General features: G+C 34.2%; 1 protein-coding gene across 3 annotated transcripts in view; it reads right to left on the reverse strand.

Moving 5' to 3' along the window:
- Moe (moesin) overlaps positions 1-14,420 on the reverse strand; it is a 29,680-nt gene that overhangs the window by 7,470 nt on the left and 7,790 nt on the right. For all 3 annotated transcript variants that reach the window (XM_013309189.1, XM_013309190.1, XM_013309188.1), the window contains one exon: positions 6,417-6,596. In XM_013309189.1, coding sequence (XP_013164643.1) covers positions 6,417-6,596 — 180 coding nt within the window. The remainder of the gene's footprint in view (positions 1-6,416; positions 6,597-14,420) is intronic.

Below are 14,420 nucleotides of genomic sequence, written 5' to 3' on the forward strand. Positions count from 1 at the left end.
CCCCCCGCCCGTACCTCCGCCACACCGTCTCACCACACTTGTGAATCACTCAAATGAACCGAAGACGGTATTACCTACTTTAAAACCAATCTACGTTACTACTTATCATAATTAATTTCTAAAAAATATTTGAAAATTTAAGTAAAACGTTACATGGAATGTCAGAAAAAAGTGAATACTCAAGAAGGACATTGACAACAGCTGATTACTCTGACACAAATGACCTCAGACTGCAAACATTAGTTTCTAATGAAACTCAACAAATTCTCTTAATACACAAGGAATGAAACATCTCCCGAGTTTCAATCATATCTGTTACTAGAGAGTTCATCGACCCCGCGCCCGGCGACCTCCGCTAATCCGTCCTGTAACCTCTCCATTGACGTTAAAGTGTAACGCTCTATTTATTAATTTCGAGATAACGCTTCATTGAATGACTCAGCTAGTAAGACCTCTATAATTGAAACGGGTGACTTGTTACTTGTTTTTATAGTCTAAGCTATGGACGAAGATATTTCACCGCTAAATTACACCGTTTGCATTTTTGTGGTATAAGAAGTTCGTACCTATATACCTTAAATTTAAACTAAGTCTTAGGGAGTGTTTTAGTGCTACACACAATATACATACACTAAGGGTGATGGACTTTCTTACTGATAGCGTAAGGTTAATGTCATAAAAAGGTGGTGTAAAGTTAGATCTGTCAGCATCATCTAGGATCGTATGGTGTCAGGTTGTGTCGGCGTGGGGCAGAGGTCGCGGCGGCGATGAGCTCCGCCGTGGGAACGAGGTCAGGCGGGCGCGCCGTCTCGCGTCGCTGCCCGCGCTGTGCGTGCGCGCACCATACATCCCCCTCCCCGTGGCCTCTACTACCTTTGTCACTGCGATCTCATCTCCGAGACTACTAGATCCTTACAAAAAGCTTTTTAAGCATACTCAACACGTTAATGACAGAAATCAGGACACTAACTGGTAGAATTTGTGACTATGAGATGATTAATGCTATTCCTTAAGTAGTGTCAACAACTACAACCCTCACTGTGTCTGTAATTTGTCCATTCATAAGCTCGCATTAACAGTTCATTTACGAGTATGGATAGGAATACTTTGTTGACCACTTATGAAGATTTCATGTGTTCAATAAAATATTTAGTAAAGGAGCTACAGTCTGAATGCAAAGGGTCTTGTTAGTGTTAACGGTCATTACAATGACTTAGGACAACTCCTAACATGTCTTTGTACAATCCCATTATAACGTACAAGCGTATCACTAACTACCAATTGAAAATTATCACGTCAGTTAATGACTTTATTAACGTTGTATAAAAATTGTTATTTAAACAAGAACATAAAAATGAGAGAAAAAGTAAATGCCTACTTAAGAATAACGATAACAAGTTAAAATAGCAAAATGAACTTTACTATACATAGTTGAGCATATTGTTTTTTTATAATATTTTTTTATAAGTCACGAATGTAACAGGATACTATCACGATGTTTATCGCTATCGGTACATCGGGTTTAGTGCGTGTGACGTTTACACTAGTATATTCGTAGTAACGCGCCGCGAATCATGGCTCTATCGGTCAATGATAATCGCACCACGATCTGATAGCCCAATGTAATAGAAATAAGCGACCATTGAAAACAAATATTTATACACTATAGCTGTCGCCCGCGACTCCGTCCCTGATAAATTAAGTAAGAAAAAAGAAAATTAGCTACCATGTTTTTCCAGACTATGTTTTACGTTTATGCCAAATTTCATCGAGATTCGTTGAGCTGTTCTGGAGATACCTTTTAATAAACATTCATAAATCCACATAAGATGTAAGAAGTGATCACTAAGGGAGCCCCGGAGTTTACACTTAAAACGATTCTGAGTGCGTTAGTTAAACGTAAAGTTATTTCATTTAGTAGGGGGGGGGAGGTTGCTTACGTCACAAATCTACATCAATGGATTGTACTCGCTCAGTGTATGTAACATTCGTTTAACATAAATACGATTGTAATCACGCAAAACATTATTGAATCTCATAATGTACCTCTCGATATCGTAAATCGAACGTACTAGAAAATTTTGCCTTTGGTACTGCGTATTGACTTATTACATCAGTGAATCTGAACCTGCATTACTCCATTATTCATTAATTCGTCAGTAAAAATCAAAGTTAGTATACATTTTATTTTTTCTCAAGCCTATTTTTGCAAAACAATTTTAAATACGACACGTAGAATCATCATCTCACAAACTTCATCAATATACGATTATATTGAAATGTATCACAAAACTGGTTTTAACAATGTACATGACAAATACATTCATTCTCGAGTGATGTCATTGCATGTGGGCCGTGCTGCTAACAATAACCTGCATGTTACAATGACTTAAGTTATGGTAAGTCGTTTCAAATTTTGTTGTTTAAGACATGAATAATTTTAAACAATTATCATGCAAAATCTATCAAATTTACTACAACGTTTTACTACATTTTACTCAAGAATCAGGAACTTTTATTTCATAGTACATTATAATTACTTTTATATTACTTATTCTACTAGTTTATAACGAATCTAAATAATGTGACAACCCTATACTATAGATCAAAGAATACAATACCAAGTTTATCTGTGACTAAATTTAGAAACGCATTACATAGGGGTATATCGCAATCAGTTCGACATTCCACAAATAGCTAAAGGCACGCGCGACACCATAGATTGGATAACAGTGCCGCAACATTAGCGCCGGAGAAATCGTACGCGACGAGACCTGACAACTTTCCCGCTGCTCGCAGATCAGTGTTGCCACTTCAATAATACTATTAAATTGGTAGAAATTCCGGTTTTATCTCGATCAATTAATTCTGAAAGTATCTATAAGAATCTTTTTTATTACTTATCGAATTACGAGTCATTGTTAACAATAATTTGTTTGTAATAATTTTAATTATACAATGATTAAACGGAAATAATGAATCAAAGTACTGGAATTTGATAATGGTAAAGAAAACATTTATGAGTATAAACTATGCAGAATTATCGATACGTCATTATACTTAGTCATAACGGAACGTGCCAGGTGAATCAAAGCGCGAATTAATTATTTAGTTAAATTGCGATTTTGTATTAAAAACTGAAATTTATAAAAGGTCAGATTTTTAAATCAATCGAACAAGAGAGTTTAAAATTCGTACCCATTTTACAGCCATGTATGTAAGTAGTGAGTGGTAGGGTATGGATGGTGTAATGCGGCACGTGCCCAGTACCTTGCAAAGACTTGCACCGCAGGCACTGCCCGCATACCTGTCAGAGAGGCCTTGCTCAAGTGGACTTATGTAATAAGTGCGCACGCGACCTACGACGCTTTCTTCGCGATGCGGTATAAGGAAAAACGGTGTATACAGGAAAATTAAATAAAATACCCTTAAAAACTTTCCTATTTTAACAGAATACGTTGAAAAATTATTGGAAGCCTAGAGCTTTAACTAAAATAAGAAATAATTTTTCCTTATATGTTTATAGGTACATTCTTCTTTATATAATATATATAAATAAAAATTACATCAATTACGAACAGCTCCAGTTTTTGTCGCAGACAAAACGACAGGTGTAACAAAAGAAAGTGGAACAATGTCGATACCATCTTGCTTTTACTTTCTATACAATATTTGAACACCTACTATGATCATTATATACAATTTAATACATATACATTTAATTTCGTTTATAATAATAGTTATATAATAATATTCGTTTATAGCAATAAACATTTTACTTAAAATAATTGAGATGTGGCCGTTAACGGTTAACATTTGAAAACCGACGCAACCATTGTACAGCTTCGACACTGATTCATCGGCCACAATAGACTGTCGGCTATCATTACAAAAGGAACGAAAAACTTCAAATAAGATGATTACTGTGACAGAACGTCTGGTGCATCGATTATATAACAACTACTAACCACTTGAAAAAGTTATTTTTAAACTGACAATAGCCATGGAGTTGAAGAAATTGAAACATATCCATCTATACCTAATTTCAGAGAGATCCATGGAGCCTTTCTCGAGTAACTTTTAAAAAAACATTCATTTATCCATCCATCTAAACTTTCCATTCATAACATTGAATAGTAATATTTAAGAATTCTATCGTATAGTGTAATAAACACATATGAATTTAATAAAAAAAGTAGATAACTTTGTACTGAATATTTATCGTAAAGCCACTGAAGTACACAAATAGATGCTAAAATAAATCATTGATTAATTCCAAAGTAATTGACGATAAGTGAAACTAGTGCGTTTGAATCGAGTGCAATCGCTAGAGCATACATTACGAAGCAACACGCAGCGGCGAGCCGACTCATTGTCAAGATGTCTCCAGAGAAAAAAACTAATCGCTTACGATGGGGTGACACCGGCGTAAACTGGAATATCAGATCACTGGATCAAAATGGAAACGCGTCGTATTGTCTGCCGTCGACAATCATTTAATAGACATTTAATTTTTAATATACGTAATATTCTTCTGACTTATTTTTACTTTGTTGTTATAAGTTGAATTCATAACGTTCCGTATGAAAAAAAGTTGACTCATACGCTCTTAGAGTAAAGCTCAATTGTTGGAAGTCCGAACGTTAACAACTAACATAAACCAACTAAAGTTAATTGATGAGATCATGACTTCTTTGAAGCAATACTTAATATTTATTTAAATATGGTTAGATTTGACATAAATCAAGTAAATCTAAGAGAGTGAATGAGACAATTTAGTTAAAACTACAAATAACAATGAGGTCGGTCAGTTTATGGAGTATGTACGTATTTATCAATAAGACAGGCAGGGGCTGATGGTGAGTCAGCGTTTGTAGCGGCCACATCACATGACAACCCATTGAATGGTTGTTTACACTGCGCTCGTGGATACTGGACGTCTTTACCCCAACCATTTACAAATGACACGCTATTATATGAACATCAACTACAAACTAAAGACGAAACGAAACTAGAAATGAAAACTTCCAAACTATCAATTAACGTGACACAAACCGATTTGATGAAAATGTAACTAACTAACTAACACCATTAATCTAATTATTGCCTCGACTTAAATCGATGTAATCTCTTAATCAGTACAAAACTAACACCGTCGCCTGAATACGTAAGAAATATGTGTATAGAAGTCAAAAATGCGACAAAACTTTGCAAAATTACTATTAATAAGGATTCACAATATAGATACGGAAAAGAAACCCACCAAACATAAACCTGTTTGCAAGTGTCTATTCATTCAATCATCCGATGTCAGAAATTATTAACTAGACAAACACTATATCTTATAACATGGGCATTAAATGACATTACAGAAAAAGAACACGTTCCGAAACACCATAAGTAAGTTAACCTTCAATACTGTTATGATATATTGGAATCGTGAATTTCATTAAGACATATTTAAGAGAAAGTGTCAAATAAAACTGACCTTAGTGAATATTCATAAAGATTTTTAACTATGACAAATATATCACCGTCCTCGTTGATAAGAGATGAGGGTTATGTACTTGCTGACATACCGGTTGGCATTGCGTTACCGGGTCAATGTCGGAGGATATTATAAAGGAAAATAACTCAGCGCAAGTCAGCGAAAACAATATAATACACGTTGAATAATAAACGTTTCCTTGTACATAAATACTTTGCCAATGCTGATGATATTTACGACGAATATATTTTAACAACACATGTTTATATTGAGGGAAACCATAAGACTAATAGTTATTTTGATTGCAATTATGCAGCTGACAGTTTGATATGTGAATAGAAAACGAACGTTACGTTTAAAACCTAAAAGTACAAGACATTAGTGGATGCAATTATTAGTAACCAATCCTTGTTAGTTAAATAACAACGATTACTGAAACAAAAAACAGTTCCTTCGTGAACTAATACAGAATTTCTCTACAACTGTTAAAGAGAAGTATCGAGTCTTGTATATTTATAATGCAATTCCGTAATGTCCGGTTATACGAAACATTTACTGAAAACAGACTTGGTTGTATGCAAAGTGGAGCGTCTCGAGCGTTGTGTAAATCACGAGGCGCCGGCAACCGTACAAATTGGCGAGCGCGCAACAAACTTGAACTTGGGGCATCCGCTAAATATAATTTATTGCGTAGTAGCCCGCTGCCGGACCGTAAACAACGTAATAGTTAATAAAAACATCACAATTGGTAACTGACACAAACATAAACTAGATAATCTTAGTGCGAAATTTATCTTTATCAAAATTATTGTTTTCAGCTACGAAACTAACATTTAACTTTAAGCCAAACGTAACTGGTTCAATCTCTTCTTTCTCCTAGTTTTGAAATTAAATACTTAAGGAGCATGTTGTATGAGACATTACTAACCTTCTTGTAGAGCTTTATCCAGGTGAGGTCGCCCTTGGAGTCGGTGTACTGGAGACCGAAGAACCAGACCTCGCGCAGGCCGATAGTCTTCACCACCTGGTCGAACAGCTGCTTGCCTGTGGTCGTCTGCTGGATCGCGAACTCCAGCTCCGCGTCCATCGTCGTCACGCGGACGTTCATCTGTTACAAGAATAACAATCGATATTTATACAATGTCAGTAACATCTTCAAGACAACAATTATCTTTCTATTTATGTGTTTACCAGGCATTTGGTCCTAAATACGGCTAAGTCAAATCGAAGTACTGCTAAAGAGATTTTATATTTGTAGAAGTAGATAGCCCATATTTACAAATTCCTATAGAAGTTAGGTCTTTTCTGCTAATTTTAGCCATACCAGAGATCACAGAGTAGCATATTACCAAAAGCGGAGAGTAAAATTAAAGGAAAAACGCATCTAAAACCTGGTGTGATACAAAAATAAAAAAGAGAATCGTGGTCCTTAATAAACTGGGCGCTAATTTTGTGTCGTTGGAGAGCCGCCAAAACGGATGTGTTGTTTCCGAGGGCAATTATGTCATGGATATCTGTTATTGTCGTGTCAAAGTTAAAAATAAAAGAGAACAAGCCAATAACCTAAAGCGTTAGAAAGATAAATTGCTTAAAATTCTGTTTTAAATGGTCTGTCTTTTTCGACTCTTGTTTTAGTATAAAAGTGAACCTTGGGATTAGGCAAAGTGCATTCGCTTCGAAGCGATGGCTTATTGAAAGTTATTGTCAGTTCCATACATTTTTGAAGTTCGTTATGGAATCGCTTCGGAACGAATGCACTTTGTCTAACCCCCCTTGTTATTTAGACACCGAATTGTGGTTGCAATTTTTTTGATTTGGAAGCAAGATAACGTTACTAGCAAGATTAGTAACGTTATCTTAGTTTAAACTGTTAATTATTTGTGCTTGGTTGTATGGATGCAACAGCGTTTTTGACTTTTTTGAATTAGAGATTAACCTCACATTACGAGGTATGTGAGGAATAAACAGAGAACCGCAAAGGTCATCAGGAGCGAACGCATATGTTTGTTTAACGGGATGACTCATGCAACTGAGTGCATGTTTATTTTAGAACCGGCCAATATCATGCGCGTGGGTCGAGTAAATTTTCCTGTGTTATGGAAACGAAACAGGTTTAAAGGTGCAGACAAGCACTCGGCATTGAACTTGACCTCACACTCGTGTGTATGCCGAGATCAAATCGTGATAAAGATTTTTATTTATTGAATTATGAAATATATTTTCAAGCCACGTTGCGAACAGAACGTCTAACTCTTGGTTTCTGAGACTAAAATTTTTAAAATACATTGACATCGCTGTCATTAAATTTGACAAAACGGATATAACAATATGTTAAACGGGGATTTTGTTCTCGGATACGGATATTAAGTTCACAATTTTTTTACAATTTATTTTGACATATTTTAGACCAATTGATATATGCATATTTTTTGTACTATTGTATTAGCACGACTTCAAGGGAAGGCGGGTAAAAATGACAACAGTGGTATTTGATGTGGATCGTTAACAAAATCTCTCAACAAAAACCGGTGATATTTTGTATAGGCATTGTTTACTAGCTCCCATATGAGATAACGACTCTGCAGCTCAAGTAATAAAGCCGTAGTTTAGCGATAAGCCGTTCCGGTGTACGTCATCGTAAATCTATCGAAGTTGCAGATGAGATCTACCTCTGTTGCACAATGCTCGCGAGTCGCCGTTCGCTCTATCGCACTCGAGGTCAAAGATATATGTACCTTCATGGTATATACAGCGTACATAAGATTGTTACATACACGTAATGATATTTCTTACAATAATTATTCTTCGATGTAATTTTTATGGCAGTTGTAATATACATTTTATTTAATAACAGGCGTAATTTATGGCGTTATAATTAAATTCGGTAAAACCGGCTAATAGTCATGTCATGCCGCCGTCGCCCGCATATTGTTGCGAAGATATTTTACGTTAATCGACGCATTATTGTATGTGTACAAACTATTCCAAATTAATGATGGTGTTTTTTTAATTACCTAACTGGGGCACTGGCGACGATGGGAAAAAACGTTCGTGCTTGCAGTATTAGTGATAAACTTCGGAATTTACTAAACCGTGTACCTATACTGTTTTATATTATTTTTATTATTATAATTAGTTACTGTACTCCACAAGGCCGACCACGTAGAATTAAATAAAATTTAATTAGTAGCCTTTGTGTTCTTCCAGGCTATGTTCTACATATATGCCAAATTTCTAACATCCATACATTCGCATTTATAATATTAGTAAGATGTTTTAAGAATTTGCCTTTCTACGATTACTTAAAGGTAAACTTTCTACTTATTTATTTGACTATATGATACTGAATGGGGTTATATTTTAATTTTAAAATAGTTTAAAAAGTAACGAAACCGGAAAGAAATAGTCAAAAGTATGTAAACCGTTGATCAAAATTCATAAATTCTCAAGTCAGTTACGTCGAGTGGAGAAAAATTTTCCGATATATTACGTCATTTGTCATACACTCGACAACAATTTGATGAGCCCTTATCAACACCATGATAAACGTGTTAAGTGTGAAAATAATAAATAATAAAAATTCGTTTCATCTCAAGCCTACATCAAATTAACCGGAGACCTAATACAATACATAAGAGATCGATTGAATAAAATGTAGCTATGGGTTTACACTTTCAAAACTCTTCTATATAAATATATAAGCTGTCGCCCGCGAGTCCGTTTGTGCAGAATTAAACTTAAGCCATTACTCATAGCATATGTGTATTTCCAGGGTATGTTCTACATCCATTCCAAACTTCATCGAGATCCGTTCAGCCGTTCTGGATTTAACTTCAAACAAACATACATCCATCTAAAAATTCGCATTCAGTATGATTGTCATTCATTCATTCACTTTGAACAAAATAGAGATAACATATTATAATAAACGGCTAAGGACTGTGTGAATGATACAACAATTTTCTAAGAACGACAACATTGTGTCCCGTAAGATTTCTACAGGAAAAATATTTATTACAATAAAATAAAATTTTACCGCGACATATAGTTAAGTTAAAGCGATAATCGAAAACCCACAATTGCCGTCGATGTGTCAAGGCGACTGAGGCCAGCCGCCAAGGTGCTACATACATACGTGTAGAGGAAATTCAAGACATACGCGATCAACGATAATTGAAACGACTGTTTTGTCCTTACAAATGGAAAATTTAATTTGTACTGATCGACTATGTCACTAAATTCATAATATCAACATGTTTATTTATTTAAATTAAGCAATTCAGTTCGCGCGGAATTAAAAAAACTTAATTAGTAGCCAATGTGTTCTCCCTGAATACGTTCTATATCTATTCCAAATTTCAAGGAGATCTATGCAGCCGTTCTGCAGATACCTTCTAACAAACATGCATCCACCTAAACATTGGCATTTATAATATTAGTAAGATTTCCAACATATAACTAGGCAAGCATAACATAGAGTAAATAGTAAGTATTTAAAGAGTGCACCGTGTCGGAGATACGGCAGATGACATCATGTCTCAGTCAACACAGGCACCGATATATCTGGCCAACACCTGCAGACTATCACAGACGTTATCTCCATATGAACAGATGCGATAATAGCTTGCAACATTTCGCACGATGATGTAATTACTTGTACAGTAACATTAAGCAAGTTATATGGTCGCCATATGTTTATATTCTAATTATAGCGTCAAAACGTGCTAACAATATGTACTGATTTGATGATTTACCAGTATTCCTTGCCTTACATAACTTAATAGTCACCTTGTGATATATTTTATTGATTTAAAACGCGTGAATATTGCATAATTTTTGTTTAATTCTAATAATAAAATGATACTATTAGCTTTATTAAATCCATCAAAGGGTCAGTATTTATAATAATAATAGTTATAAAACATAGCGCCAACCAGTCGGACCTTCAGGAGAAGGCAATAAAATAATTATTATTTTCATCACAACAAATTTCAATAAAAACATCTTAAAAAGCTATGTTCAAATCTTACGTAATGCCCATAGAACTCCAAACGTACAAGTTCATTGATAGCTAATTAAAATAAACTACAGAATTGAAAGATAAAGTGACCATAAACTCATTATTATTAAAAGAAACTGTAAAGCTGGTGATTCATTGACGAGCAAAACTAACCCGCCAATGAACCCGCGAGCCAACAGTGTAATGCGCCAATGGATCAAGAAGAAGATCGCAGATTTAAAGACTTACGAACTTGTTCGCTGCATGAAGCTATCCTTAAAGCCTCTTAGATGCTGTTAGATGTAATTTTCCTTATTGTTTTATGAGTGACAATTACGCGTACTTGCTGTGGCGTGATTTTAAACTTGTAATAGGAAGTAAAACAGAGCAGTGACTGTGCAGAGATGCAAACGACAAATTGCTTTACCGACTGTTTTATTAAAAGATTTAATTCCCCCATTAGTAACATCAAACCTGGTTATCGTAAAATTAACTTAGAGGTTATAGTGTCAAAGTTTAACAACAGTAGAGACTTTCAGCGAGGACAGTTAAAAACAAATGGAATACTACAATATTTAATCTCTACTTTTTTTTTTCCTTGAGTTTTTGTTGCAGCGAAAATTCACGTCTAGATTTAGTTTAGTCCCTTACAAATTGTTCAATGTTCTCAGATATATGTAGTAGCTAATACCATGTTTGTAATGCACTTTGACAAAAAAGTGTGCGGACTAGACATTACCATTGTAACCACCAGTCCGTCTGTCATTAGTCATGAATGTCAATAACCTCACGAACGTAATCTAGACTAGATTACCAGTGCACCAACACATTCATATTTATGTTACAGTTAAGCTATAATACATTGAAATTAGTTTTTTTTTATGATAAATTGATAAGTAGTAACATTCCAAAACATTGTCTTTTATAATTCCTTAAGCATGTTAACAACAACCCTTTATTTAAATAATCATTAATTTAGCTTTAAGGCTTTCACTTTTCCTATCTACTTACTTTTTTTTTTCTTCTGGGTTACGAGCGTGAGTTATGTTGTATTTGTCTCTGAATCTACCTCTGCCTATTATTACTAGTATTTGGTATCCTTAGTGTCGCGTGACCAGACTAGATGAAGCTAGCAATTGCCGAACAAAAGTAGTAACACACAGTTTGCAACAAGCCGATGTTATATAATGACCACTATGTATAAGAATACTAACACTAGTATATAAGAATCTACTACATAAGCACTATATAATTTTATATCTAATCATTTTGCTATTTACACAATTTTATTATATAATATCATGTAAGATTACTAATACTAGTATATAAGAACCTAGCACATAAATACTTCAACTTAAATTCCTCAACATCCCTTTGTCTTAAACTATTTTGCTATTTTCCTAACATTGTATTTACCTAACTAATACATATTTATAATAATTATTACACTGATTGGAGGCAGACGGAATTGACAACTAATTTAAATTGAAATATCGAAAATAACGAACATGTGTATTTTATATTTAAATAACAGACAAGTAATAATAAAAATATTAGTCTATACCGCCATCAACAATCTAGTTTTTTTAAGAAAAAAATGTTGCTTTGGTTCCATATTGATGATTGATATTAGTTATAAAAATGTAAAATATCGCTGCAGGCTGTAGAAGGCTAATAGGATAGAAAATAAAGTGACAACAAACTTATGTAGATTTGAACTGTCGGCGCTTCGGTCTAGACAAAGTCTAGACTTTTTGGCAATTGCTAATATACTATTTATTACTTACTTAAAATTTGATTAAGTTGTATTTTTTGGCAAAAATTTGAAGACAAACCATCTAATTATTCGTATATGGAATATATAAATTAATATGTCAAAAAGCAATCGGATTCAAACGTGTCTTTCAATCATGAATTAACACTATTCAGGTGATAGCACGCTGTCGCCCTCATTTTAATTAGAAAGCTCGACGTGACATTTATCTTACTGATAATAATACATTTGCACAACTTTAAACTGTACCTTAAAACAATACACATAGAAGTAGTATTTGAGTAACTCAGATAATTTATAGGAGGCTTACACCAAACAGCTTGGTAGTACTAAACATTTCAATTTGCATTTTATTACAGTTCACTAATAATATTCACCTACACATTATTGACAATTTAAAAATTATCATCATCAGCTCACTATACGTCCCCACCGAGAAGCTCGGAGCCTACCCTAAGTTAAAAATTATGCTGGTCCCAAATTGGATGAACTGCTTATCCCAGAAGGATGTATGCTGAAAGACTTAATTATATTCTTCTACTGTATTATTTTTAAAGCGAATGACTATTTGCGTTAAGAATCCACTTAAGAATGTAAACTATCACAAAGTACAAGATTTATATCTCGAAGTTTGTTCACTGACTTGCTAATAAAGTTAATCATAGCATGGCAAAATCTTAGCACCATTTACGATACTTTTAAAGATTTGCTCAGTAATATCTTTGAATCATATTTAAGGCTTGATATAACAAACCAAATGCGTTCTCTTTTATCAAAATTAAATAAGATATACGCGACTAATGTAATACTTATGAGTTAGCATTTTGAGTAAGCAAGGTCGTGTGGTTATCACGGCTTAGAGTTACAAATAGTTACAAATAGTTGGGGCATTAGATCATGTTCGCTATCAGTGATAAGCGAGGCTACTTGCTTTGTATCGGCGGCTTGGAGTCGGCGGGGCGAAGCCCTGACTCACGGGTAGTGTTAAATCTGTCCCACAAACTGTAAAATTTTATGGCTCTTTTGTAACTTGTCAAGTGAACACCCAATTATCTATAAAGCGTACCGTTAACACTTTGACTAATACCTTTTTAGTTAGCCGCACTTTTACGTTAACATAAATATTAATTTCGTATGAAATCATAGACCAAACAAGATGCCTGTATTCATCTAAGTTTATTTCTTTGCTTAATATCAAGTCTGCAGAATAGGTTACAAAATATCTACAATTCATAATAAAGAAATTTTCTACCAATCCAAATCCTCAACAACTATTATAATATTATGTAAAGCTTGTTTAGTGTAGATATTGCTTGTACAATATAATTTACTTTAATTATTAATTAAAATGTATAAAAAAGAGCTATCACATTATCATCGTACATGATGAATTATAGATAATTCCATCGCATGCAAGACACAAGGCAGAGGCGTGACGCACGCACCTGTCAGTATACGCACCTGCTCACGACCCTTGGTACAATGTTTGGTGAACACGGACATAGTGCGTTTACGGTAAGTCCACACTATCGTAACAAATGTAATAAAAAAATCTTCGCCATCCTCCTCATAACCTATGAAATGAACAGAGATGGTGATTATGTCCGCATAGACTCGAGGTATACATAGATCGATTGATTTCACCACAGAAATATACAAATTAAAAGGATAGACAAACTACTTGTCAAGACCATTTATACAAAACGAAACTCGACGTGGTTATGTCGTTTGATTGCGAAGTTCCTATGCACCTCCTAGCTACATCAGATCAGCACCATGCCATCATAGTATTGCATTGTCACGCGATTTACACATGTATGGAAAATATCCGGGAAGTGGACTTTTAATGTCTAGATTTGATGACAAACATCGAAGCTGGTGAAATAAATAAAAGCTTGTAAAATAATTGCAGTAGGCAGTATTGTACCTACTATGAAGGTAGTGACTAATTGACTAAATTATCATTACTATAGCCTTATCAGATAAATAACTAAATGATATGTAATGGTATTTGCAAAGATTACTATTTGGTATTTAATTGCTTGGTTGATATTTAGCAGACGATATTGCCTCGATTTTGTGTATCATTATAATGCTGAGAACATAAAAAATAATTTATTAACGTAATTCCATAAAATAGAAAAAAAATCTTTATATTC

The sequence above is a fragment of the Papilio xuthus genome, unplaced genomic scaffold (genome assembly GCF_000836235.2).
Source record: "Papilio xuthus unplaced genomic scaffold, Pxut_1.1 DF827777.1, whole genome shotgun sequence".
Classification (NCBI taxonomy): Eukaryota; Metazoa; Arthropoda; class Insecta; order Lepidoptera; family Papilionidae; genus Papilio; species Papilio xuthus.